Source organism: Aedes albopictus, chromosome 3 (assembly GCF_035046485.1).
Source record: "Aedes albopictus strain Foshan chromosome 3, AalbF5, whole genome shotgun sequence".
Lineage (NCBI taxonomy): Eukaryota > Metazoa > Arthropoda > Insecta > Diptera > Culicidae > Aedes > Aedes albopictus.
The window spans coordinates 429,982,917-430,010,323 of record NC_085138.1 but is presented as its reverse complement, the minus strand read 5'-3'; the positions used below and the strand labels follow the sequence as shown (position 1 = coordinate 430,010,323).

Sequence of the window (27,407 nt, the reverse complement as noted above, 5' to 3'; positions counted from 1 at the left end):
CGGGTTGATTTCATTCAATCTTTGACGTTTTAACATTTTTTCTTTCATTTTACAAGAGTCAATGCTTTTTTGTTATTCGTAATGTTTGAAATCAAAAGCCCATATAGCTGAAGCAGTAATCGCGCAGATATCTAGCAAGGGCATGCTGAGAATGCTTTAGTACAGTTTATGATTGCCCAAGACTCTTTTCCAATGTTTTCTTAACTTCTTGGGGCATAGAGTCTCTATATCATGGTATAAGAGTGTAAAAATGGCCATTGGCAAAGAATGCTCAACTGTGGAAGCGTTCAAAGAAAAGTTAAGAATCAGGTTTTGCTAGGCTGACCGTGACCATCCGTCTCGTATTTAACGGGACAACTTTATTTTCAAAGACTCGCTTACTGGAGCACTGTTCATTTTTTTCCCTGATTGATTTGATCTTTCCATCTGAAAAAGCATTATTTACAACATCCAATCGTGTTTTTGGACATTGATTGATTTTGTGTTGTGTTTCCAGTTTGTGTCCCGTATTTAAACTATGAAGATAATGTTGAAAAAGCCAATTTTTTGTAGGTGTAATATTTAGGCCATTTAGGCAGGAACCCAACCAACACACGATCGCATATGATGTTGAATAGGATGCAAAAGAGGAGACAATATGCGTACACATCACACGCGGTTAAATGGGAGTATGTACGTATATGGGAGCATCCATTAATTACGTCACGCTAAAATAGAGAATTTTTGACCGCCCCTCCCCCCTTCGTACAGGTTTTTCCCATACTTAATACATTGCTTGTCACACTTTTACAGACCCCCCTTCCACCCTAGGACCGTGACGTACTTAATGGATGGCCCCTATGGCCCTATGTGTTAGCTGGGAAATCTATTTTGGGTGCTTGATGATCTCACTTAGTCAATTTTGTGCCAATTGACTTTATTTTTTGTACGTAGTGAGATGCGTACACAGAGCCGTAGCGTGAGCCCACGGCCAATGCTTTTTTGCATATTTTTTTTATGTTTTCGTGTATTTATGTTTTGCAAAAAACTTCCTCCACGTTTTTAAAAGTTCTTAAAGTACATTTTCTGAAATTTTAATGCGAATCCATCAAAAATATTCCCATAATTATCATTGAAAGCTGTTTTGAAAATTAAAAAAAAATGCTATTTTTATCTTTATTAACAAGATTTTTTTCCAATGGTTAGCTCATCTCGGCAACCAAAGCTTTACTACCCATTCAAAAGAAGAACTCACATTTTTGTGAGTATATCGGGAGTGAATTTCGATCTCAGGTCCTTGGCGTCAGGTTTCCAAAATTATATTGTTTTATGGCGAGTTTGTTTGTTTTGATTGGTTCTTTCCTGCATGAGCGAGTACCATTATTTTCAGAATTTCACTTAAACTAGAAAAAATAAGAAAAAAAAAAATAAAAATAGTAATGACATCTTAATACTGTTTTTCTGTTTTTTTTTAATATTTTTACCCATCTTTAACGAAAGTTTATCCAGAAAAACTGAAATTCTAGTAAATAAAAAGAAAATCGCGTTAAGTACTGTTCCTTTGAATTCCGTTAAGTACTGTTCCAGAATTTGCAACCTTTGACAGATACGTATTTCGACCTCAACTGTAAGGTCGTCTTCAGTGTCTTGTACTTGACTCGACTGAAGAGATCCATCGCATTCTTTTATACATCTTAGGTAAAAATAATAGGTAACTTAATCTAGGTTGTTTTTTTTTCTTTTTTTTTCTCCCGAGCATGCAAAAACTTATATCTATATTAACCTCCACCATAGAATAGGTAATAAATCATGAAATTCTAGGATTTTCCAAGAGTTTTTTAATTAAATATCTATAATTCTAGGTCCGTGACTTTTCCAGGATTTTTCAACAACGTCTTAGCGAAGGTCGTGGCGAAGGTTGATTCTGAAGTTGTGTTCCGTGAATACAGTTCAGGGATTTTCAAACTTTTCCACATCTGAATGTAATAGATTTCAGCGACCCTCCAGAACGAAATTTCAAAACATTTTAAATTTGAAAAATAATGAAAAATTGGACTGTATTTTCAAATGAACACATTTGATTGCTTCCATTGTGTATTAATCTTAATTGAATCAACAATGTCAAATTAACAATAGTGTTTAGCTGACGTTACGAAACACTTATTCGTACAAATATTGATTTTTTTAAAATAAAATAAGTCAAAATAAAGATAGGGTGCACAAGTAATAAGTTTTGATGCATTGATTTTCTTGAGAACTTCAGATAAGTTGGTAAGTTTGTGGGTTTCATGGCCGAGCGGTTCGCGGCGTCAGTCGTGTAGGTCTCGTAAGCCTCGGAATGTGGGCTCGATTTACGCTCCAATCGGGGAAAACTTTTCGTCAAACGAAAAATTCTCCATTGGGCCACTGGGTGTAATATGTGCTGTCCGTTGTCGAATGTCAGTACTGTTCAGTCTGTAGAGGCCGCAAGGTCGAAGACGGTGTAATTGTCTTCTTCAGTTTTCAATACAAATGTTTTCCAGCAGAAATTAAATTTCAGATGAAGGTGCACTGTTAAGTCTTTTCAAACAATGCAATTTATACGTGTTGTTCAAACATGTTAAGATGCATCAAATAGATCAGGCTGAAAACGCTACTCTATATTTACGGTGAGTGGGTTAACATCAATTCTAGCGTTGTAGAGACAGAGGAGGAATGTGGATAGAAAAATACACAAGAGGAGGCAAGATACGGGCCACGGATTCAACCCAGAATCTTTTGCATACGAATCGATATCTGTACTCATCAGACTAACAAGTACTTCAGCTATTGATCATAACTGTATGATAAACAAAAAAAAAATACAAGTTTGTTGAAAATCATGTTTTTAAGTGGAACTAGCAGTCCCGGCAAACGTCGTCCTGCCTGCCCACTCTGTTTTTTGACATCCGGTTCCATGAAGAAATGCTCCTCAAAATGGGTTTTCAGATTTTCCTGTTTTTCTTGCCTTTCCGGTCAATTTTTCTAATTATTTTTTCGTACAAACACTTCGGAGCCCTGGCGGAATGCAACAGTGAAAGAATCATGTTTATCTGTTGACCCGTTCCCGAGCCTGTTCGTGACATACAAACACCATTCCATTTTTATTTATATAGATGAACTAATTGACAAAAGTAAGCAAACTCTCATCGTATTTGAAAAAAATCGAGCTTTTTTCGCTCAAAATTCGACCAATATAAGTGAAAATGAATCACTGCACATTATACAGGGGAACACAATTTATAGGTTTTGTTATTTGAAAAAAAAACCACTTTAAAAAAAGTTATGATTGCTGACCCACTTTTGGGTAAAAATATCCGCAGTTTTTTAGTTCCATTCTAATTTTTTGTCATATGTATTTTTATAGCCAACAGCCAACAACAACGAGCCTATACAAAGTTTAAAGTAATATGTACTAAAACTTCTTTTTAGTTCATATGAATTGTGCTTATTTAAAAAAGATTCAATATTTTTATTATTATTTTAAAAGTTTGTAGAGTAATGTGAAGTTTTTCATTAGATTTTTATTTCTTAAATTCCCTTTGAAAATACTCTAGGAATTGCACTAGTCTTTGTATTTTAATTCAATTCAATTCGCTTTATTTTAGAGACTTTCTGCCTTGGGCTGGTTCATCTCTCTTTGTGATTTTATAGATAGTTCACTCCATTAAGGTGTTTATCTGTTTTTTTTTCTGGTTCTTTGGGTCTTTTATAAAATTAATCCAAATAAACGTAGGGAAAACATAGCAAATCGTCTGAAAAGGGCTTAAGTGCTTTCTGTAAATAAACATGTTTCGGTTGCTGTAGGGCCCTTCTGCATCCACTCACGAACATCCGCACCCTTAACAGATAGCCCGAAGATTACTCTTTCTGATAAGGGTGTTGATGTGCGTGGGTGGATGCAGTTGGGCCCTACAGCGAGCGAGACATGTGTGTTTACAAAAAGCACTTAGGCCCTTTTCACATGTTATGCTGTGAAATCTTATTGAGCTCCAGCCGAGCGGTAGACGCACAACCCTTCAGTAAGATAAGAAATTTTGAATAGAATACTTTCGACTTCTTTTCTTAGGGCAGAGTTGTTGGTGAATAAGAATGGGGAAGAAAATGTATAAATATTTAAAAAAATAAATAATAAAAACGTGATACTTGGTAGACTTGTTCATCGGAAATAATTAGATCCGTATTTTTTTTGTATTTTGTCATTAACATAGTTTGGCAAAAAAAAAACGAATTTTTTAGAAACTGAAAATTAAATAAATACATAATTGTTGACAATTTCAACACATCCTTTTTGTATTGATTGAAAGATCGACAATGATTTTTCATAAGGGCCTAACTGACTCGATTTCTCTTCGTCGACTCTCGCTTTCGCTAATAACTTGATCAAAACAAACAAAATCATTATTCTTTTTGTTTCTATAGCAAGATGTAGTCGTCTTCTGCGCATTTCATCCAAAAAATCTTTGGAAAACTCAATATACATTCTGTAATAACACAAAGAGAGGATCGATGAAGAGAATTTGAAAATGTCAGTTAGGCCCTAATGAAAAATCAGTGTCGAGATATTGAATTGTGGTTTTCATGAAAAATACGCTGAAAGGGCCAAATTGTGTTTAGGTGCATAAACAATGTAAATATATTATTTTTTTCAGGTTTTTATGGTTTTGGAACCAAATCAAGTACCCAAGTTCTCTATTTTCATCAGAAAAGTCAGAAAATTTGGCGTAACATTTCAAAGAAGCAGAGATGTATGTTTTTTATTATTGTGAGATGTGATTTTAAAAAAATAAAAAGTAGGGCCAAGCAGTTAAATTGAAAACCGTCCGCGGTATCTACGAGAAACTACTCATACATTCCGGATAAAAAACTGTTTTAAGATATGTCTGTCGTCTTCAACAACTTTAAAATGTGCTAAGTGTTTGTTAAGGATTCCTCCAGAAACTTCATTTAGTTAATGTCTCAATTTTGTTTTATGTATCAAAAAGAACTTTTCAATTTTCTTTGAAAACTCTAACAACAATTTTTCGTGTTAGTTTTCGGAATTTGCATGTCATTTCTTAAAAACCTTTCCAGCCAAAACCGGCCAAACATTCTGCAAATTACTTTTTACTTCTATCTGGGTACTAGTTCCTACTCCGGGCCAGATATTGAGAGGCTCAAAAGACACTCCTCAAGCAAGTTTACCAAAACATGTGAAACAGTGTCTTAAATTTGTTGAAGATGTTCTTTATCAATTTGTCCAAAAACCTTACCCATCGATTTTTTATTATTTTTCAGTAGAAAGCTGACTTAACAATTTCTTAGCTGTCCAAGATGGTCAAATGCTTCTAACTTTTCATTCTTCCCATTTTTTTAGTTTTTCATCGATAAACAAGCAAAAGGAAACGATTTTTTTATGTTTTATATTTAAAATCTACGTATAGGTTCAAATTAAAAAAAAAAAAACTATGTATTTTTCTTTCCTTCATCTAATCGTACTTAAGTAATGGCAAATTTAAAAATAAAAAAAAATAAGAAAAATGGGAACGTGTGTAATGTTTGTTCGAGATTTCTTACTGTTTTCCAGTTATTTTTTTTTATCAAAAAAGAATCATTTATTTCTCAGGTATGTTAATTTTCAGACTGTTTCAAATAACATTCAAAAAGTTCCAATTTTTTTTTCTTAATTTTCATTTTAGTTTTTGAATTTGTTCTTAATTAAGTATAGTTTAATGTAGGAAAAAAATATGTATAGTTTTTTCATTGTTGATTTAGAATCTATTGTTGATCACGGTTTTCAAGTTATATATTTTTTGAAATATTGTATTAGTTTTTTTTTTTCATACGATAAGTGAAGAACATTACAAAACAAATAACTTCATTTGAATTGAAAAAGGTCGCGTCTGTAGGATTCGTGCGTTGAGCTAGAAATGCTCAATAGGAAATGTTTTTTTACGAGTTATCGCATAATGGAAGTGATGGGAATTTGACATGCTACTTGTATGATGTGTTTATGATGAATGTCGACGAAAGCTAGCCGATGATGATTAGACGCAACATGTTTGCAATTTGTAACCAAAACGTAACAACAACGTAAACTGATCGCACTACAAGAACATCGTCGCGCACAGGTGCAAATGGACGTGGCATGAAACATGGATGTAACTAGTACAATACGTACGTGCCTTCCTGATAGGGTCCTTCCTGGCAGAGCTCGTGTATGACCTCGTGGGTGCCGTGATACAGCTTGTTGAAGTGCTCTCTCTGGTGGATGTTCATGCAGCGTCGCGTGTAGCTTCGTATGCAGTGGAGGCCCGCGTGAAGGTCACTGTCGGAGGGAAAACGGAAAATGAACATTAAAAAGTTGAAGTGATCGTTAAATTTTGATTGTCCAATCGATTTCAGCATGGGAGATAGGGTGGTGGAGAATTTAAGAGCCAGGAATCAAATGTATGTATGGTAATGCAAATCGTATCCTCTTTCGGATATCAAAACACAAGCCTCACATACTTGGGTCGGTATGCTTGGCTTGGGTATGTTTCTATGGTTTTGAATGGGAAATTGAAACCCTGCTAGGTGTGAGATTATGTCTGACCTGTCGTTCACCATTCAGTGCCAGAAGTCACAGTTAAGAAGTTGAGCAGTGTGTGACATGTGTTATTGTCCGGGGTTCGCTCTTCGTTTCAAAGCATATCTTGATACGGTTACTGTACCAAACATGGCATTAGAATCATATACACCCGATTCTTTGTTTGCACGGGTCTGGTTTTTGTTATAACTCAGTCAATTTTCAACCGATTCTCATGAAATTTTGTACACATGTAGGTACGATTAGTACTATCAGTGTACAAAATTTCATGAGAATCGGTTTGTGGAGCCTCGTAGCCGTGCGGTTAGGGTCACCAAGCTTATAATCGCACCATGCTATGGGGTGAGGGTTCGATTCCCGCTTCGGGCGTTGAAACTTTTCGTGAGAATAGTTTCTTCCCAAGTAACACAGAAAACATCTTTTAAAATCAACTCTTCCAGAGATGCGCTATAATTGTCATATATGAGTTTCAGAAAACATCTTATGTGATTTTTGAGCTGTAATTATGTTTTTCAATTACAAACAACAGGAATATTTGTTTTTTCGATTATCAGCTGTACCATGTATAAAATATGGTTTATATACTAATAAATAACATTATTCGAGCTTCAAAACACAAAGTACCTACCAATTTTTAAATTGGTTCAACAGACACACTCAGCACTTTGCTCAGTCACAATCCCAGACCGGTGGCAGTTAAAACCGTAAGAACTCAATTGGCAATCCACCCGAATCAACCTTAGTTCAGCTCAATGCCGTAAATTGTTTAGCTTCATTTGTCATCAATTTTGTAATTGTTACCTCTCATAATAAAACCAATTAGTTTTAGCGACACCGCCTCACATCCACATCCACCGTGGATTCATCAGCTTCCTGATGTGACCATTTTTCTCACCTCAGCATTTGGTTGGTACTGCTAACAGTGCTGATTGCCGATGGCTCTGGGTCATACTAATCGTCCTTGTGGTATTAGTTAATTCCCTGATTTATTCTGTTGCATTTCGTTGTAGAAGCACTCACGGGTTACTGCGTACGGGACACGGGTTAATTAAATGAATCGTCGATGACTATGCAAAAAAGCATTAGAAATCCCGTGAAAATCGTAAAACCCGACGAGAATTTCGATCACCAAAAAGTAAACAACACGAATTTTGACAATAAGACTTTGACATTTGACAAATCTGGTCTCATTAAAAAAGACGTTGTAATAATGTTATTTTAATGTTGTATAGATTGTCTAAAAACAAAAGTAATATTGTCCATGTGTGCATGTTTAAGAAATGTAATTGAGACATGTTATGAACTTTAATGATACACAAACACAACCACAATCCACTGCTGGATAGTTGTCATAATGATGTAGTTTTAACGTTATTACAACAAGTTCAAATCAAAGAATGTAAAAATGGATTAATTCTTCAAGTAAAACTTTTAACATTACAGTACCGTTCATAAACATGAATACGTATACTTCATATAAAAAATGGTAAATAGTTTGACATTAGAGGGATTCACTTAACAGCGTAAACCGCTGATTAATTTTTATCCTGATTAAACGTTGCGATCACCAAGGCAGTCTTGGATTATTTCATTGGCAATTCCATGAAATATTTCAATACTCAGTATGGCTTACACAGTTATTTGATTTATTTAGTGAATTCCCTTATTACTTTTCTTAATGGAATTTTATTTGAGATATTATCAGTAATAATAATATTTATGACTTAAGTCGTAAAGCTAACAATATTATGATTGAAATAGTTTATGACACTTTGAACAGCACTGTAATTTTTTGGGAAACTGCCATATTGCATCTTCACATGGAATTGCAAATAATGTTCACAAAGCAGTAATATTTGATTGATTCACGTATCGTTTTCAATTCAATTCAATGGCGCCTAATTTACGGGCGAGTAAAATCAGCGGTTTCACGATAAATCTTGAACCGCACGTAAAAGATCCTTAACACTACTGAGTGAAACCCATTTCAGAATTTGTTATCTGATAAATTTGAAAAGCCATTGGAAATTATTTTTCGAGTTGAAGGAATCTCGTTTATATATAAATACAATTTGTTTTGATTTGTTTTTTTTGAACAATTTCTACGTTTCACAGTAGAAGAGGAAGTTTGAAGAAAATCATTGTTTGTTGAAATTTAAGTAATATAACTTAGAATAAGCTTAATCTCAACATCTGCATATGGTATGATATATAAGTGTATTCTGCAGGTTGAATTACTACTAAGCAGCTTTATTTCTACTCACAAATATTATTGCATTATAAACAAGTTTTCCAAGTGTTTATTGTAGGCGAATAACTTAAATATAACTAATAATTATTCAAGTGTTGAATTGAACGCACTGTGGATGACAATTTTAGCACTATAAGTGTATTTGAATACATGTTATATAACTTGTAAGATGTTCTATAAGCCGCCATTTTTTGCGCTGTTTTAATTCTATTGATGTTCGGTTTTAAGTAAATATAACCAGAAAAGTACTTCTGACTAAGTACTAATAGTGAATTATAAACTATTATACAACAAGTTGTGTTACTTGGGTTCCCCGTTTCCACTGGTGCATGTTCCGTTGTCCGTTGTCTAATGTTAAGCTTAAAACAGTCTGTACAGCCGAAAGCTGAAGACGTTGTCCGTGTCTTAAAAAAAAAATTGACAGAGTTACAGCAAAATAACGACCCGTGCAAAAAAAAGGATCGGGAGTACTACGTATAATTTTCGCTTTGGCTTTTTAAGGCTTCAATTAGATATAGTTTAAAACCATTGGCGAATCAGTAAAGAACCTACCTCCGGTTTCAAATAAATAATAAATAAATTCACCATATGCACAATTCGTTGATCTCTCGAAGTCAATACCTACAACGCCCGTACGATTATCGTGTAAGGGAAGGGCAACCGTAGTTACTAGAGGCACAATATCTCCACAGATGTTTCAGGCAGAAATATTTGTTTGTAGGCTAGAGAACGAATCTTGGAGTCTCCCATGGAAGATGGTTTATCCTATCACAATAATCACCCCTCACAGGGGCTCTCTGAAAACTACAACTGATAATTTGATCTTCATCGCGCCCGTGAATTGATCAAATACACAACTGCGTGAAACCATATTAAGCCCAGAACTAGCAATTGACTTAGATACTCAGATACAGTACTTAGATGTACTAATTGGGGATTCATACTTTCAGAACCACAAACTGTTCGGTTCATCTGTTTCTCAAGAAAAAAAATAATGAAGTTATTAGCAAACAAGTACCTTGTTTTCTACAATTGCAAATTATAGCTGATTCAAGTGAATGTCATTCATATATCCCATCCACATTTGGTACATTCTCCCTAACCCCTACCTCATTGCATTGCCAGAAAGTTTCCGGTTAAGAGCCAAAGTCATGCCGGTTGCTTACATGTGTAACGATTCCCATCTGTCCTGTTTGTTCTGCTGGCCATCATCGTCTGGCTGGGATGGAAGGGACGAATCAAACATCTTACCCAGGCAGCCAGTTAGTGACTAGTGGGATTAAAATCAAACTTTTGCGATCCGTTCCACCTACGACTTGTGTCTGTCGTTTTGATATTCTTCTGGAAAAGGACTGGTAACTACCTACTATGGGTGATGTCGAGAAATTCCACCTGTACCATATATTGTGGACGCATGCACAAACGGTTTGCTCACTGATTTATAATTCAGAAGATTGACAGAAGTGAATACCGTGTGAATTTTGCCATCTGGTCGCAAAGCATGACTGGTCGGCCACCGTTGAGAGCATTAGAAATGCTGGCAGATGACCAAACGACAGTAGTGTCTGTCTATCTCTAGCCTACATAATGCTTTTTCGCACAAAATGTGCGTGAGAATTTGCTAGTCTTTTATTACGGATAGCTTGCATGTCGAGGAGGCACTTCATGGCAGAGGATGAAAATAGAAACTTTGCAGTGCGGGATTAATTTTAGTTTGTAAGTGCACGGTTGCTTTATCATGCAGAACGAAGCAAAGTATACACGCGTGACAGTCCACTGATAGACAAATGTGTTGAATGCATGTTGTCGGTTACATGTGACATGTTCATCACTGCAAGTAATGTTTAATCTAGTCTGAAAAGAATTCCACAAATTATGATATTTTAATTTGCGATTTAAACTTTCAATTAAGAGTTATCAAAGTATTCTTACACCCTTGAGGAATATCTAGTATTGAGTTCTTTGTAGAAAAGCTTCCGAAAAAAAACCTTGGTAATTTTTCAGAAGAAATATAAACTGGAACTGGAAATTAGTTGATTCTCATTTTATATGCCTCGAAGCACTTCATATACTGAATCTAGTAGATTTCTTTTATACGAATTATTCTTAAATTAAGTTTTTGATAATATATGCAAAAACTTGCGAACAATTTTGGGGATTTTCGACATTTTGTTTTGTGCCACCAGAAAGTTTTTTGCTACGAAATTGGTGTTATACGATTATATCTTGCAAATTATTTGAAATTTCCTCAGACAAAATGTTTTTGACCTTGAAATACACAACTTTTATAAACATGTCGCTGAGACAATATTTTCAACATTGCACAGTTTATTTTTGCTGGAGAAAGCTCGAAAAAAATTGTAATTTTCCGTAGTTTTGGACGTAGTTTTTGAATGGTGCATATTTTTGGCATGTTTATATTTGACACAAATCTTCACTGCATCTGCACGAGTAATTTTGCTGAACATTACAATATCGTACAATTAATTTAATGGTTGGCTTTTCGGTCAGATTTAATAAAAGCTGAATAGTTCTATACCATCCGACGTTTCGACCCTTGGTTTGGGCCATCTTCAGGGAAATTATAGGGTCAATAGTTATAGTTATATAGTAACTATTAAGTTATAGAGCTATTATTCTTTTCTGAGAAGGCCCAAACTAAGGGTCGAAACATCGGATGATATAGAACTATTCCGCTTTTATTTGAACCTGACCGAAAAGCCAACCATTGAGGGAAAACTTCACCTAATTGCTCGGTCGCAATTAAAATAAGTGAAATCAATTATTATTGTCTCATTTGCCGGTTTTAAGTGGTTTTCAAGACATAGAATAACTCATTCAATGATATCGCCTCTTTCCTCATCAAATATTTTGGAAACTAATCATAGTAAACTTTTAAAACCTTATGAACTATGAACAAGAGTTATCAAGTTTTTTAGCCAATATGTTACATTTTTTTGTAACGGAAAGCGGGTTTCTCCTTATAAGGTTACAAAGGGTATTATCGGCAGGTTTGTTCTCTTCGTCAAGAGGGGTTTTTGTAGGTCAATTTGCTTGAAACTTGGTTGTAACATTCAGCTTGATTGGGAAGGATTTGTTGACAACATTGAGTTCATTAGGATTAAAAAAAAACCCATGACGAAGAGAAAAACATTGCCGAGAATACGTCACATCAGTACCCCTACGTGCTGAGCGATTTCGAAAGACAAATCCAAACTTCTGTTACCGTAGCTGTACCATACATGCAACAAGCCTTTGAATGAGTGTATTCGACATTCAAATAATTGCTAAAATAGATTGTGTCATTAAAATTTCTGTAAAGTGCCCCACACAATGCATTGCATACGTTTGCGTGAGCGTGACAGTAGTTTGACACATTCCCAATGAAAAAAAAACTGTAAAAAAAAACGGACGGAACGGACGCTATGTGTTCCAGGTTTAACTATTCGTATTTATGATTAAAATTGGACTGTTTGGTAATATTAACGCATATTTAAAGAAAATTGCATACTTTCTGGCGTTTTCGTGGGGTTTCCACAACTTCTACAACCAGCGCAACTTTTATGTTAGACTAATATTAAGCATTTGTTAGACATGTGCATTTTTTAAAATGATTAAAAATTAAAGGTTCAACCTTATTAACTGATGAACTTCATATTTGGAAAATACTTGAAAATAAAATATAAAAAATGAAAATAGTTGTTTGTAAAGAAAATGATTGTATTCTCGCTAGGCAAAGTTGCGTTCAACCCCTATACCAAAAATAAGTTCTACGTATGGTCCAATAACAGTTCTCCGAATACCATTACCTCGTATATTACTTCCCCGAGATCCAATACCCCGAATAGTCCGTTACCCCGAATTACACATTACCCCCAAAACCATTTCCCCGAATGCCATTTCCCTGAAAAACAATGTCTTTTAATACATAATGCTTTTCCCCAAGACCCAAGTAACCAAAAGTTCCGTTTCCCATGACAAAATGCACTTTAAAGTTCCGCGAAGTTCCGAATGGAACTTTCTGGCTGCTTAAGAGGCTAACGATGAGCCTTGCTGGAACTTCGGTCACAAGTTCCGGCAAGGCTCATTGTTAGCCTCTTAAGCAGCTTTAAAGCTGATAACAGGCTATCACGCAGGAGGATCCGGTTCTAATCTACATAGGAGCGACGTATTATCAGAAGCAATTTCAGACATGAACTCAATACCACCAACAAAAGGTTATGGTTCTGAAAACTACATTTTTGTTTTTGCATTAATTTTGTCAAAGTTCTGTTAGAATAAGCAGGCTATCCAACTTACCTTATGTGAACTTTTAAGTTCCAAAATTACTTTAAAATGAAGCTGCTTAAAAGGCTAATGAGCAACTTCGAACAAGCTGCTTAGCTTATAAAGTACCCTCTTATCTAAAGTAACCAGAGGTCCCGCATTTTGGCCAAATATCCCGCGGCAAATTATGTCCTGCGAAATGTCCCGCGTTCGCACATAGGCGTAAATGGACCAAATTCCTGGCCATAAATAATTTTTTTGGGATTTTCCAAAGTTTAATATTTTTTGAAGATGAATGAAGTATTACTTCATCATGTGGCAATCAATAAAACACTTTGGGATGTGTATTTTTTATGAACAAAATGTCTGAATTTGATAATTTTCTCTACTATTTTTTTCATCGGAAGTACTTCAATTTTCGAAATATCGATAGTTTTAAAAAAATAATTGAATATGGAAACCAGTTCTCCTGATTAGGGTGTATCATTTAAACAAAAAACTGCACATGGTTTCATTTATTTTGCTCTCTTACAGAAGAGTATTCAAAATCATGTTTTTTTCAAAAAGTTTTCAGATTCTGCAGCATTCCGCGATCTGAACAAAATAACAATAAAATATAATACATATCCTTTGTGAATCGCAAGAGAACGGGTACCAGAAAGTACCACACGAAAAAATAGATGATTTTGAAATTTTCACGTTTTTGACAAGTTTTTAGTTACAATTTATGTTTAATTTTGAAAAAAAAAAACAAACTTTGTTTTGACTATTTTTAAATGAATGGTCACTTATTCTCAATGATACATAGATCATAGTAGAATACAAATCTGGTCTTGTATCTCTTAACGAAATGTGTCAAATGGAATCAATTTTGTAAATTTGAACAGAAATCTCCATACACCAAAAAACGTCTGAATGTATGCAATGCACTAGTAATTTTATGTAGCTGAACACAACAGTTCAAAATTTGTTTATAAAAAATCAAAAACATCTCTATTAAAGAGCTCACTATGCGTAGCATGTAATTATATGTTGATGCACCGTAAAGAATATATTTTCACATAGATAATGTTTTTTGCCTTTCTCGTACACTAAGTGTACTGGAAAGGCTATATGTTCACTCCAAAAATGACTTTTTGATAGAACGTCCGGAGGGTCGAGTCACATATACCAATCAACTCAGCTCGACGAATTGAGGTGATGTCTGTGTGTGTGTATGTGTGTGTGTGTATGTGTGTGTGTGTGTATGTGTGTGTACAAAAAACTCACATCACTTTTTGGCAGTAAACCTCAACCGATTTTAATGACCGATGGTTCATTCGACGCGGCATATAGTCCCATTGTTTCCTATTGAAAATGGTTCGGATCGGTCCAGCCGTTCCGGAGTTATGGCCATTTAGGTGTTCCGGACCGGTACCCCTGGGAGGGGCCGGACATAAAAATCCAACAAACTCATGCATGCGACACATCAAACCACGGCATTTCCGATAACCTGATGAATGGTAAGCAGGAAAATAGTCTCAGATCATATCAGAACCAGTAGTGTTCCGGAACCGATTCCGGATGTCCCGCCGGAAGTGGCCAAATATAAAATTGAACATAACTTATTCATGTGACTCTTCAAACAGCGGCATTTTTAGTAACCTGATGAACGGTTAGCAGGAAAATAGTATCAGACCATATCAGAACCGGTAGTGTTCCAGAACCGGTTCCGGATGTCCCGCCGGAAGTGGCCAAATATAAAAGAGAATCAAACCCATGCATGCGACACATCAATCAGCGGCATTTTTGATAACCTGATGAACGGTTAGAAGGAAAACAGCACCAGACCATATATGAACTGGTAGTGTTCCGGAACCGGTTCTGGGTGTCCTGCCGGAAGTGGCCAAATATAAAATTGAACATAACTCATTCATGCGACACATCAAACAGCGGCATTTTCGTTAACCTGATGAACGGTTAGCAGGAAAATAGTATCAGACCATATCTGAACCGGTAGTGTTCCGGAACCGGTTGCGGATGTCCCGCCAGAAGTGGCCAAATATAAAAGAGAACCAAACCCGTGCATGCGACAATTTAAACCACGGCATTTTAAATAACCTGATGAACGGTTAGCAGGAAAACAGTATCAGACCATATCTGAACTGGTAGTGTTTCCGAACTGGTCCGGATGTCCCGCGGAAGTGGCCAAATATAAAAGAGAACCAAAACCATGCATGCGATACATCAAACAGCGGCATTTTCGATAACCTGATCAACGGTTAGCAGGAAAACAGCATCAGACCATATCTGAAGTGGTAGCTTACCGGAACCGGTTCTGGGTGTCCCGCTGGAAGTGGCCAAATATAAAATGGAACATAACTCATTCATACGACACATCAAACTGCGGCATTTTCGGTAACCTGATGAACGGTTAGCAGGGAAATAGTATCAGACCATATCTGAACCGGTGGTGTTCCGGAACCGGTTCCGGATGTCCCGCCAGAAGTGTGGCTTCGTGGTCGTGCGGCTAGTGTCACCAAGCATTTAGTCGCATCGTGCTAAGGAGCGCGGGTTCGATTCCCGCCGCAGCTGTCAGGAAAAGTTTTCGGCTGTGCCACTGGGCGTTGCATGCTAGTCCGTTGTCTAGTGTCGTGCTTCCTTCAAAGAGCGAACAGCTCACTGGAAGTACTAAACGTGTCCGTGTTTTAAAAAAAAAAAAAAAAAAAAAAAAAAAGTGGCCAAATATAAAAGAGAACCAAACCCATGCATGCGACACATCAAACAGCGGCATAACCTGATAACCTGATGAACTGTTAGCAGGAAGGAACCGGTTCCGGGGGGTCCCGACGGAAGTGGCCAAATATAAAAGTGAACCAAACCCATGCATGCGACACAGCAAAGCGCGGCTTTTTTGTTAACCTTATGAACGTTAGCAAGCAAATAGGTTCAGACTATGCAGGGTGTTAGGTCCGTGAATGCAAACTTTTTAAGGAGTGATAGAGGATCATAAATGGTGAAAAAACAAGGTGTACCCATATGGTCAAATCTCAACCGTTACGTAGTATTAGAACTTTACATTTTTTTGACTTTGCTTTCCTCAAACTGGCTACAACTTGAAAATGGTTAAACTTATCGCAGCTTTTTAACCCTCATTCGAAAGTTCATTAAATTGTCTACTTAAAAGATCTTTCAATCTATTAGTTTAGTTAAATAACTTAGTTTTCTACAGCAAATAAGCTCGTTTTGATTTTTATTTGTTTTTGTAAATTATCTTTAAAAAATGCGTAATAAATTTTAAATTTCTTTTAGGAAAATTCGAGGCCACTATTCCGTTCTACAACTCGTTCTTAAACTTCAAACGTCTAGCTCCTCTCGTGTTCTTGTTATTCCGAATTCAACATCGTATTTCAGGTCATGAATTTGCAACTGTAAAGGTAAGCACTTTTTTGCACACTGTGCCGCTGGAGCTAGCGTACGCTGATATTATCACATTTGCCTAAAAGTACACGCGGCAAATCCCTGAGGAAAGGAACAGCCGCGTTTTTTGCTCTCCTTTTACTCCATTCTTATGGGAGATAACATTGCGGCGTTTCCTTAAGTGCGGCTGTTTCTTTCCAAGAGGACTTGCCGCGTGGATTTTCGTGCAAATGCGCGTTTGAAAACATTACAGAGGCCGCGCTGTGTATCATTCAGCACACCAGTCAATATATCGTTTTGCACCACGAACACAGTCTTGATCACCTGCCGAAGCACAGCAGCTGTGTGTATGAAGTATAAGGACAACGCCGCCGATGCGCGGTACAAGAAAATAAAGGTTTGCACTCACGAACCTAACACCCTGTATTAGAGACTATCGATAGTTTTCCGGGACCGGTTTACGGGTGTCCCGACGGAAGTGGCTAAATTTGAAAATGAACCAAACCCATGCATGCGACACCACAAATCACACCACAAATTACATGATGAACAGTCGACAAGACAAAAGTCTCAGACCAATCAGCACTACGGAACCGATTCCGTCTGTCCCACCGGAAATATAAAATGTAAAAGGGAATCAATACATGTGACATGTCAAATGATTTATTTGGTAACCTGATGAACGGTTAGCAACAAAAAAAAGTCTCAGACCAAATTTGGGACAACAGGTTCTGTCCGGGAACCGATTTTGGGTGTCTCGTCATAAGTGGTAAAATATAAAAGTGATCCGATCCTGTGCATGCGATACACCAAATCGCGGCTTTTTCAATAATCTAATTAACTGATGTGTTCAAGTCTCAGACGCACATTTGGGAGAACCGGTAGTGTTGAAGAACAGGTAACGAGTGCCCCGCCAGAAATGGTAAAATATTGAAGTAAATCAAATTTATGCATGAGGCCATTAAGTACGTCACGATCCTAGGGGAGAGGGGGTTGTTAAAGTGTGACAAGCAATGTATTAAGTATAGGAGAAACCCGTACGAAAGGGGCAGAGGGAAGCTTCGAACATTCCTAATTTCAGCGTGACATACTTAATTGATCCTCCCCATGGAACACATCAATTGGCGGCTTTTAAGCCAGCCTGATAACCAGTTGACAAGAAAATAACCACAGACAATATTTGGGACAACCAGTACCCAAGTAATCACAAGCATTATATCATTGCACGAATTAGACTGAATATCAACCTTTGCAAAGCGGTATGCAGTAATTCCACACTTCTCATGCAATAATCCTTTAGATTGGCATTATCAATGTATTGATGCATTACATTTTTTCTTTACATTAGGGTGCATTAAAGGGTTATATACGATAATTCAATAATTTAACACTGCAAAATCTGTATAAATGCAATGTACAAACTGCCAAAGGTTGCTCTAACAATACAATTATAAAAGCTTGACTCATATGGTAAACAAATGAAATCAAGAAGAGTTAACATCTTAGCGGTCAACTATAGCGGTCTTCAACACTTCTGGTTCGACTCCCGACCAACTTAATCCTCGTTTGAACCACCGATCGACGACTTTCTCCAGCAAAACCTTTTAAGAGATAACCTTTCCTCTTTTCTGTTGACTGCTATCCCATGCCAATAATGATGGAAACCACAATTAGCATAATATTATGAGCAGTGTACGAAGGGAGTTTTAATTTTCTTATATTGATTAAATATCTTCTAGAATGCATTATGTATTTACCAGTGATTTATCGGAATGGGATTACAGGGATTCTATTACATATGTCATAGTTGTTTTGCTCTCTACTGCAATGGTTGAGTCAGACGAACAGTTTTCTTTTAGTTAATGAAATATCTGTTGTTATCACTGCAGCAGAAACGGTCCACGGCACCAGCGCGTATGGAACTCATCTAGCGGTCTTCAACACTTCTGGTTCAACTCCCGACCCGGCAACAAATAAAATGGTTAAAACATTCATGTGGGGGGCATTAGTACCGTCGATAACGAAACGGTGCTAAAAATAGATTTTTGTTTTGGTTTTTCGTGTTGCACGTATTAAGCATGTGCAAATGCAAATGTACCGCACATGCATTTATGTCACTTTAGCAATGGCTGTCAACGTGCTGCAATATGTGGCACTAATTTAATTTTAGTGGGGCCCTTTTCGACTTCAATATTGCTTCATTGAGGTGTTTAAAGTAATGCAGCATTATTTACACAATTCTAAATATAAATATATGGCAAAATTGATGCACTTCGTGGTTACTTGGGTAGTGTCATGGAATCGGTTCCTGGTATCCGCCGGAAATGATCAAACGTGGAATTTAACCAAACCCATGCATGCGGTACATCAAATAGTGAAATTATGAAAGTGAACAAAGCCAATGTTAGCGATAAATCAAGTCTTGACTTTAAAAGCCTGGTAAACGGTGGGTAAGATTAAAAGTGAAGAAATGGTCAAAGTCTTCATATATGCAAGAGAATAAAATTGTGACCAAAGCGATCTCATCAAATCACACCATTTCAAATTCCTGTGGTGTTAATATTAAGTAGGATGGATCAACGTGTTGATGATGATGATGATGATGATGATGATGATTGCGTACCCACCATCAGCGCAAGGATTACCTATGGCTGCAGAGTCAAACCGGAACGGAATGATCTACCTGATGGTTTGTTGTAGCAGGGTAAGCTAAACTCACTGGAAACCTTCGGAAGACAACACGATGGTTGTTATCTCGTGACAAAGTCTGGCCACCCCACGAACATTTGCCCGGAAACCAGTTCATTTAGCTTCCTTAGGCTACCCCTCCCAAATACCCATGCATATCATGTTCAATTTTAAAAGGGAACAATAAGGAACGAGCTCACCGGGTAATCCTGTTCAGCTGGTCTTCTGTTTTTGCCTTCGATGTCAGTAACCAAATGGTTTAGAATGCCATCCAACCCATGTTAAATGTTCACTCGCTCACACCACTCGCTGAGTCACCGGTCGTCCAATGCAGGATAAACCGAAAAAAAAAATACAAATACAAATGCGCTAATAGCCAGGCTTGACAGAAACTCCCTCGCGAGAAAATGAGGAAGCGATTTTGGCGATTTTCTGAGGAGTGAAAATAAAACTCAGAAATCACAACGCAAATCCTCAACAGCACCGAGTGCGAGCTTGCCGCGCAGCGAGGAGTTCGTCCAACACTCATAATTTCTTGTTGTGTTTCTCACGTCCACTCACACTCAAAAAGCTCTCGCGAGTTCCACTCCCATACAAAGAAAGACTCTCGAGGCGAAAATCGCACTCAAAAACCCGAAACAATCATCGACTCTTTTTTCGTTCCCCTCTTCCTCGCTCAGTTTTTATTGCCTCTCTGTTTTGGGTTCGTTCGCTCCCTCGCGACGAGGCAAAAGCAAAACACCGCTCTAGAGCATGTGGCAAAACTCTTTTGATTTCGAGGAGGATTATCAAGCCTGCTAATAGCAGACTGCTGCATCCACTTCTCGGGAAACACCAGCGGAACTGTCTCCTATAATTCTCACGTGTTCCCCATAACCTCAATTGCCATTTTCTTAAAATACAAGCGTTCACTTATCGTCACACTACCACACCACGTTGACTATTTGCTACTCATTCTCTCTCTCTCTATTTTCTGTTCCTATTACTTCGATCTCCACCAGTACAGTATTCGTAAACACACCGAGCGCCCCTTCTCCTGCCCCCGCTACCCTATCACTACAACCTGTTAGCTATTACTTTTTCTCTCACTGGTTTCTATATACTTTGAAAAATAATTCATTTGCACTGCGTGCACTCTCAGCTCATGAACTCTTTTCAACGCGCTCTTTTCACTTAGACCACAACAAAAGTAGGATGGATCAACGTGTTGTGGGAAAATTATAATTTGATCGCATCAACACTGAATAAAGTTTTTCGAATCTCCTTTTGCGTCTAAAATTACTGTGCACAATTTGATCCATAAGGAGGTCAAATTTTACATGAATCGTATTAAGCGTATAAGTGTTCTCAGGATCGGCTAATGTCGACGTAAAGATCATGAGTACATATTCGACGAGAAAGGCACTATCACCACTAGGTGGATTAATCTGGGGTTTTTAACTTAAAAATTAACAAAATTCCTAAGGTACAATATATGAAAATTTGAAATGTTTTGTGACATATTAATTTTGCACCATACGTGCATTCAAACAGTCCAATAACAAGCTTTCATATGCTGGATAACATAAAACATATATGCCATTCGCAAAATATTATTATTTTACTTTTTCCGAATAATTCATTTTTCAATTTTATGACTTAGGCCACTTTGGCAGTGAAAATGTCATTGAAAAACAAAAGCTGGTATGCTTTTAATTAAGAATCATCAAACTACAATACATTATCTATGTTATAAGGTGAAAAAAAAAGTTTAAAAATATCAATTCCGTTTTTTGAGAGTTTTGGCCGCCCCTTTGTATGGAGCCCGACCAATGTGCATCGTCCAATCAATATCCCTCGAGCAGTCGCGTCTTTGACTATCTGCAGCGACGCCGCGCTCACGCTGTGTACCACATGCGTGCATTTTTCATGATGCGTGTACTCAGTACACGACGCGACCGCTTCCGGGATATTTATTAATTAATCAATTCCGAGATTTGAAATCTTCATGCACTTGAGTGCTAGTTGATGACACATTTGCTAATCAATCGAAAGGAAAGCAACATTTGACAATTTCAGCCCCCCAAAACCCCCAACTACGAAACAACTTTTGTATTTGCAAATTTTTAAAATGTTGCATGAAGTGCGTTACGTGCTAGGCTTCCTTCCTCCCCGTTATGTAATTTTTGAACGAACCCTTATATGTCAGTCCTTGATCTACCAAACAAATTTATAACTTTATTTCTGACTAAAGCGCAGTTTCGAGTTCGAAAGGAATCGCTCAAGAAACTTCTTGAGTGATTCCTGGCAGAAACTTTCTTCGGTGACTGCCATTTGAACTGCCATTTCTTCGCTACTGCGTACTGCGATCGAAGAAAAACCGGTTCCTTGAGCGATTCAGGCAAGGAATTTCCCATGAATCAAGATAGGCTGAGAAATTCATTTTGATCTGCAAATAGCGCTTAATTCCGAACCCTAATGCACACAAACAGGCTTCTGATGAAATCTTCCCCATGCTCCTGCCGATTCCACAATCGATGATATTATCGCCGTGAGTGGAATCGGAATGAAAGCTGAGAATCAACACGATATTTTCGAGCAGATTTATCTTTGGCAGTTGAATGGAGAATAGTTCGAGAGCGCTCTCGCAATAGACGAGTGCACCGATGAACTGAATTCATCGCGGTCCGAGAATTTTGACACTACAGCGGGGTCGTTCCCAATCAGAATTGCTCAATTCTGATTGGAAATCTTTCACTTCTGATTGGAAGCGACCCCGCTCTAGTGTCAAAATTCTCGGACCGCGATGAATTCAGTTCATCGGTGCACTCGTCTATTTTCATTCCAGTTAGTTGGCGGGCAGCACACTCACGCTGGATGAGTTCATTCACGCCTTTGTGAGTAAATGAACGAGTTGTTGTTTCTATGATGAACATTTGGGACGATACACACTGAAATTAATTGTTTGGCTTTCGCGAGAATTTTCGTCTATCAGTAACCTTGAATAAAACCTATAGGGGGATTCACTTAACAGCGTAAACCGCTTATTAACACCTATGTGCCTGAGCCTCATTTTGCACCCAATTTCAAAACTTCAAAAATCTAATTCTCAGCCGTTTCTCAACGAAAGTTAATGAAATTTTGACAGTTGATCACAAAATGCTTCTAGTTTATGTAACCGGGATCATGGTTCCGCATTTTTCCGTTGTTCCGGATTTATGGCCGGGGGTACTGGGGTAACCTCCTTATCAGATAGAGGTGCAACCTATAATTTGTCTTCGAAAACTAGCTTGCGGCATATCGAACTTCATGATTTTGCAAAACAAGAGTATTGGACCATGTTTCTAGAGGTTTCGGATACACTGGCCACTTCTCCGGATGTTCCGGACACAGGTGCCCCCAGGGAAGTGGCCACTTACTGACCGGTTCTGAAACATAGCTTGCGACATATCAAACTTCATGATTTTGCAAAACAAGAGTATTGGACCATGTTGCCGGAAATTTCGGATATACTGGCCACTTCTCCAGACATTCCGGAAACATGGTGTCCCCAGGGAAGTGATCACTTTCTGACCGGTTCTGAAACCTAGCTCACGACATATCAAACTTCATTATTTTGCAAAACAAGAGTATTGGACCATGTTTCTAGCGATTTCGGATACACTGGCCACTTCTCCGGATGTTACGGATCCTGGTGCCCCCAGGAAAGTGGTGACTTTCCGACTAGTTCTGAAACCTAGCTTGCGACATATCAAACTTCATGATTTTGCATAACAAGAGTATTGGACCATGTTTCCAGAAATTTCGGATACAGTGACCACTTCTCCTGATGTTCCGGAAATCTGGTGCCCCTAGGGATGTGGCCACTTACTGACCGGTTCTGAAATCTAGCTTGCGTTATCTCAAACTTTATGATTTTACAAATCAAGAGTATTGAGCCATGTTTCTAGAGATTTTTGAAGTACTGGCCACTTCTCCGGATGTTCCGGAAACCTGGTGCCTCCAGGGAAGTGGCACTTTCTGACCGGTTCTGAAACCTAGCTTGCGACATATCAAACTTCATGATTTTGCAAAACAATACTCTTGTTTTGCAAAATCATGAAGTTTGATATGCCACAAGCTAGCTTTCGAAGACAAATTATAAGTTGCACCTCTATCTGATAAGGAGGTTACCCCAGTATCCCCGGCTATAAATCCGGAACAACGGAAAAATCTGGAACCATGATCCCGGTTACATAAACAAGAAGGGTTTTGTGATCAACTGTCAAAATTTCATTAACTTTCGTTGAGAAACGACTGAGAATCAGATTTTTGAAGTTTTGAAATTGGGTGCAAAATGAGGCTCAGGCACATAGGTGTTAAAGATTATTCTGATTAAACGTCCCGATCACCAAGGCAATCTTTGATTAGTTCATTCGCAATTTCATGAAACATTTCAAATAACAGACAATCATGGCTTACGTAGCCGTTTAAACTGTTAAGTGAGTCCCCTTTATGTGTGCGAGTTCATGATTTTACCTTATTTTGTATATTTAAAAAAATAATGCCCCGTGTTGGAGCTCTGATCATCTGGTCACTTTAAGGTAGGTAAACATAAATATTTTCATGACAAATTTTCAACAGGAAAACCCATTTAATTATGGAATTAGTTCTTGGGCTTGATATGGAAAATTCATGATTCCACTAGATGCTGGATCTGCATGTTTTTACGGCACATTTAAACTACATTCCACTCTTACTGCCGTTACAATGGAACTGTGAAGTTGTTTATGGCTACATACCACTTTCAGTCCAATGACAACGATGTGAAAGAAGCTTCCATTAAACAGTCATTACGAACAATACTTTAACGACATCGGAATGGAACCTTCGCTTCACCTTCCTTTAAAACCACCGCACCGGTACTTTCACTGGCGACGCACCGGAGCAGGATGCGGACGGACGTGCCACAAAGGGCTAACGATGACACTGAGTCTCAGGGTCAACTTGATTCGATCCCCACCTGCACCGTTGTCGTCCATGCGGATGCTGCCATTAAATCGTTTATGTCCAGTTCACCTCCGGATAATGCAGACGTTTTCTGATACTTTACACCCGTAATCACACACAGTTCCACAAAACAAACAGATTATTTCTCTGTTTTGTTGCTTTACCTCTCACCGAAATGCCCACACTGTTATCACCCTGCGCCACACATGGTTCAAATTATCCACCCTCAGCCGACCGAGTGAAATGAGCGGGAAAAAAGCGCCATAGAAGTTCATGCTCGGAAAAACGTGGCACAGTTGTTTCCCTTTACCCTGGGCAGATCCACAGCAAGTAGGCAAGGACAGTAGCAGCAGCAGCGTAACGGGTAAACTGATGAAATGGCTTCCGACCGACCTCATTTGGTCTCCCAGCACTAATGGTGTGGCTCGGGACCCCAAATGAGGCATTGTCTCCCCGCACAAAAACAAGAGAGCGGCACAAAAGTGAAACAAACAAATTACGAATGTGAGACACATATGATACATAATTAAAATTTATGAGGAGCTGGCAGCTTTCACTCGGATCGGCTTCCATCCCCGCCCGGGTGTTGTGGTGACTGAGGGAAATTTCTCTCGGTCGGTCGGTCGGTGTTTTGGTTTGTGTGTAAAAGTGGGGAGCGCGTTGGGAATTTCAGAAAAGCCATTATTTTGGGTATCAAACCAATAGAGGGCGTTGCTTCAGCTATTGTTCCTTGGCTGCGAGGAGCAACATTCTGACGGAAAGTATGATCAGAGTGATTTTTCATCTAGAGACGACCTGGGAGTTCAAAGCGCTACAGCGCTGTCTGCCGGCAAAGGGTGCCCCAGTTAAATGTGAGCCATCGTGTGACTCCCTTGGATTGCAGGCCACGTGCTTGATGATGACGGAGCGAGCATGCTGGTTGGATATGTGTGGTCGTGTGCGAAACGGCGAATCACATTTTAATAATTAATTTACCAGGGTTAATTTTAATTTATGAAAACTGTGTAATGAAATTAACTCCATTTAGATCGTCATTTAGCATAGCAGAGCATCAGCAGCCCTGGTGAAATGGGATAGGGAAGTTTTTCGTAAGCTCATAATAACGAATAAATTAGGAAGATTCGTTGATGGCAAGAGTTGATTAACTGCATGGAAAATGAGCTTGTTTTACAACGAGATTTACTGTTGGTCTATTGAACGTAGAGATATCATTGAAGTTACTTTTTGCCTTTCTCGTACACCTAAGTATGTTTACTCATAACACGAATTTTCGATAGAAGGCTCGCAGGGTGTGACTCGACCAATAGCAATACCAATATACCAATCAAGGTCGTCGAACTGAGAATTGATATGATGTCTGTATGTGTGTATGTATGTATGTCTGTGCGCAAAAAGAGTTGACTCACTTTTAAGGCACTTCCCATTGGCCGATTTTTCGGATTTAAGCTCAAATCAAACTGGAATTTGACTGCATTGTTTGCTATTAAAAAGGGTCCGGATCGGTCAAGGCGTTCAGGAGTTATGGTAATTTTAGTTATCCGGACCAGCACCGGTAGAACTGGCCGTATATAAAACTGAACCAAGCCCCATCATGCGACACATCAAAATGCGCCGATTTTTATAACCTTTAGCATGGTTGACGAATTTTGTACAGAAATCAACACTGGAGACCAGAAATTCCACGATATTGGCCCAAAATTCAAGATGGCTGCTGTTTACCGGAGTTTAGGCTCTAAAACCATTAATCATGGGAAATTTTGTATGGGGTAGATTTCCGGAGTCCAAAAATGGCAACCAAAATATCCAAGATGACGGTCTAAAATACAAAATGGCGGCTCAAAATTCAAGATGATGACTGTTTAATGGAGTTTTAGGTTTTAAAATTGTATGGTTTTAGGGGAATTTTTGGTATGAAGAAGAAGTCTCGACTTCAAAAATGCAAATCAGAATATCCAAGATGGCGGCCTAAAATCCAAGATGCCGACTAAACATTCAAGATCGTGTCTGTTTTATAGAGTTTAAGGCTCTAAAGCCATATATATGGGTATATTTGGCATGAGGGAGAAGTCTGGACTCCAAAAATGGCGACCAGAACATACAAGATGGCGGTCCAAAATCCAAGCTGGCGGCTCAAAATTCAAGTTTGCGTCTGTTTAATCGAGTTCTAGGCTCTAAATCCATGCAATATGGGTATATATTTGCCCAAGGAGCAAACAAGTCCCAAAGGAGTGTCGACAGCGCAGGTTTTTGGTTGGACAAGAGTCATTTTCAAGTTATTCCGCCTTGGAATTAGATTTACATGAATGTACAGTGTATCAAACAATTGTCCGTACAGGAATTTTTTGGCCAAAACAATTTTTCATTCAAATGATTATAATTTTTTTTATACATTAATCAAATACGCTGAAATTTTGATCAATAATAAACCATAAATAAAAGCTCCATTGGCAAAATTTTGAGCGAGATCGAATAAGATTTCTGGAAGTTATAGAACTTTTAGTAAAACTTGAATTTTTGAACACATTTTTAAAACATTATATCTCAATATGTACTCGAAGAAATAATTTATAGAGTAATGCGGGGCAAAAGTTCGCAGTGGGTCTTTTTCTGAGCACGAGTTAGGAACCCAAAAAAATCTGTATGGTTTCGACACATAATCACGTCATCTACTCGTCAATAAAATTTGGAACGATTTCGTTATGGTTTGGCAGAGTTATGCGAAAAAATGTGTTTCTAGGGGTTTTGATAGAATATTTTGAACTTTTGGAATAAGAATTTGTAGTAACAGGAAGAAGAAGAATCTCATAACCTGTTTATGTCGGAGAATCGTTATTGCATAGTAGTTCGCGAAGTGCACTCGAATAAACAATAAACTACTATTGCTTCTTGCAGAAAGGGAAATTGTTGAAACCTCGACAGTGGGGCAAAAGTTCGCAGTAGCTGTGGGGCAAAAGTTCGCATTAGATTTCTGAGTCTAGTGCATCAATATAAATACAGAATCTTTGAAGCAATGATAATTTCGTATAGAAACTACTATATATGCATAATATGAGCAGTACCCAAGTAACAATTTTAATTTTATCAAAGTTTTTTGGCGATTCAAAAATCCTAAACATAAAACCATTGATGCCGACTTGAAAATGCTCTCGAGTTCTTGTATGCCTCAATAAGCCCACGTTCTGGCTATTTGGCCCAGTCTTATTAGGGTCTACAGGACTTCGTATGCAAACCGGATTAGGATTTCGGGTTGTATCATAGTTTTATCAATCT

At 37.9% G+C, this 27,407-nt stretch overlaps 1 protein-coding gene across 1 annotated transcript in view; it reads right to left on the bottom strand.

The window, feature by feature from the left end:
• LOC115267997 (uncharacterized) overlaps positions 1 to 27,407 on the bottom strand; it is a 105,412-nt gene that overhangs the window by 22,299 nt on the left and 55,706 nt on the right. The window contains exon 4 of the mRNA XM_029875876.2: positions 6,162 to 6,304. Within this exon, the coding sequence (XP_029731736.2) occupies positions 6,162 to 6,304 (143 nt within the window). The remainder of the gene's footprint in view (positions 1 to 6,161; positions 6,305 to 27,407) is intronic.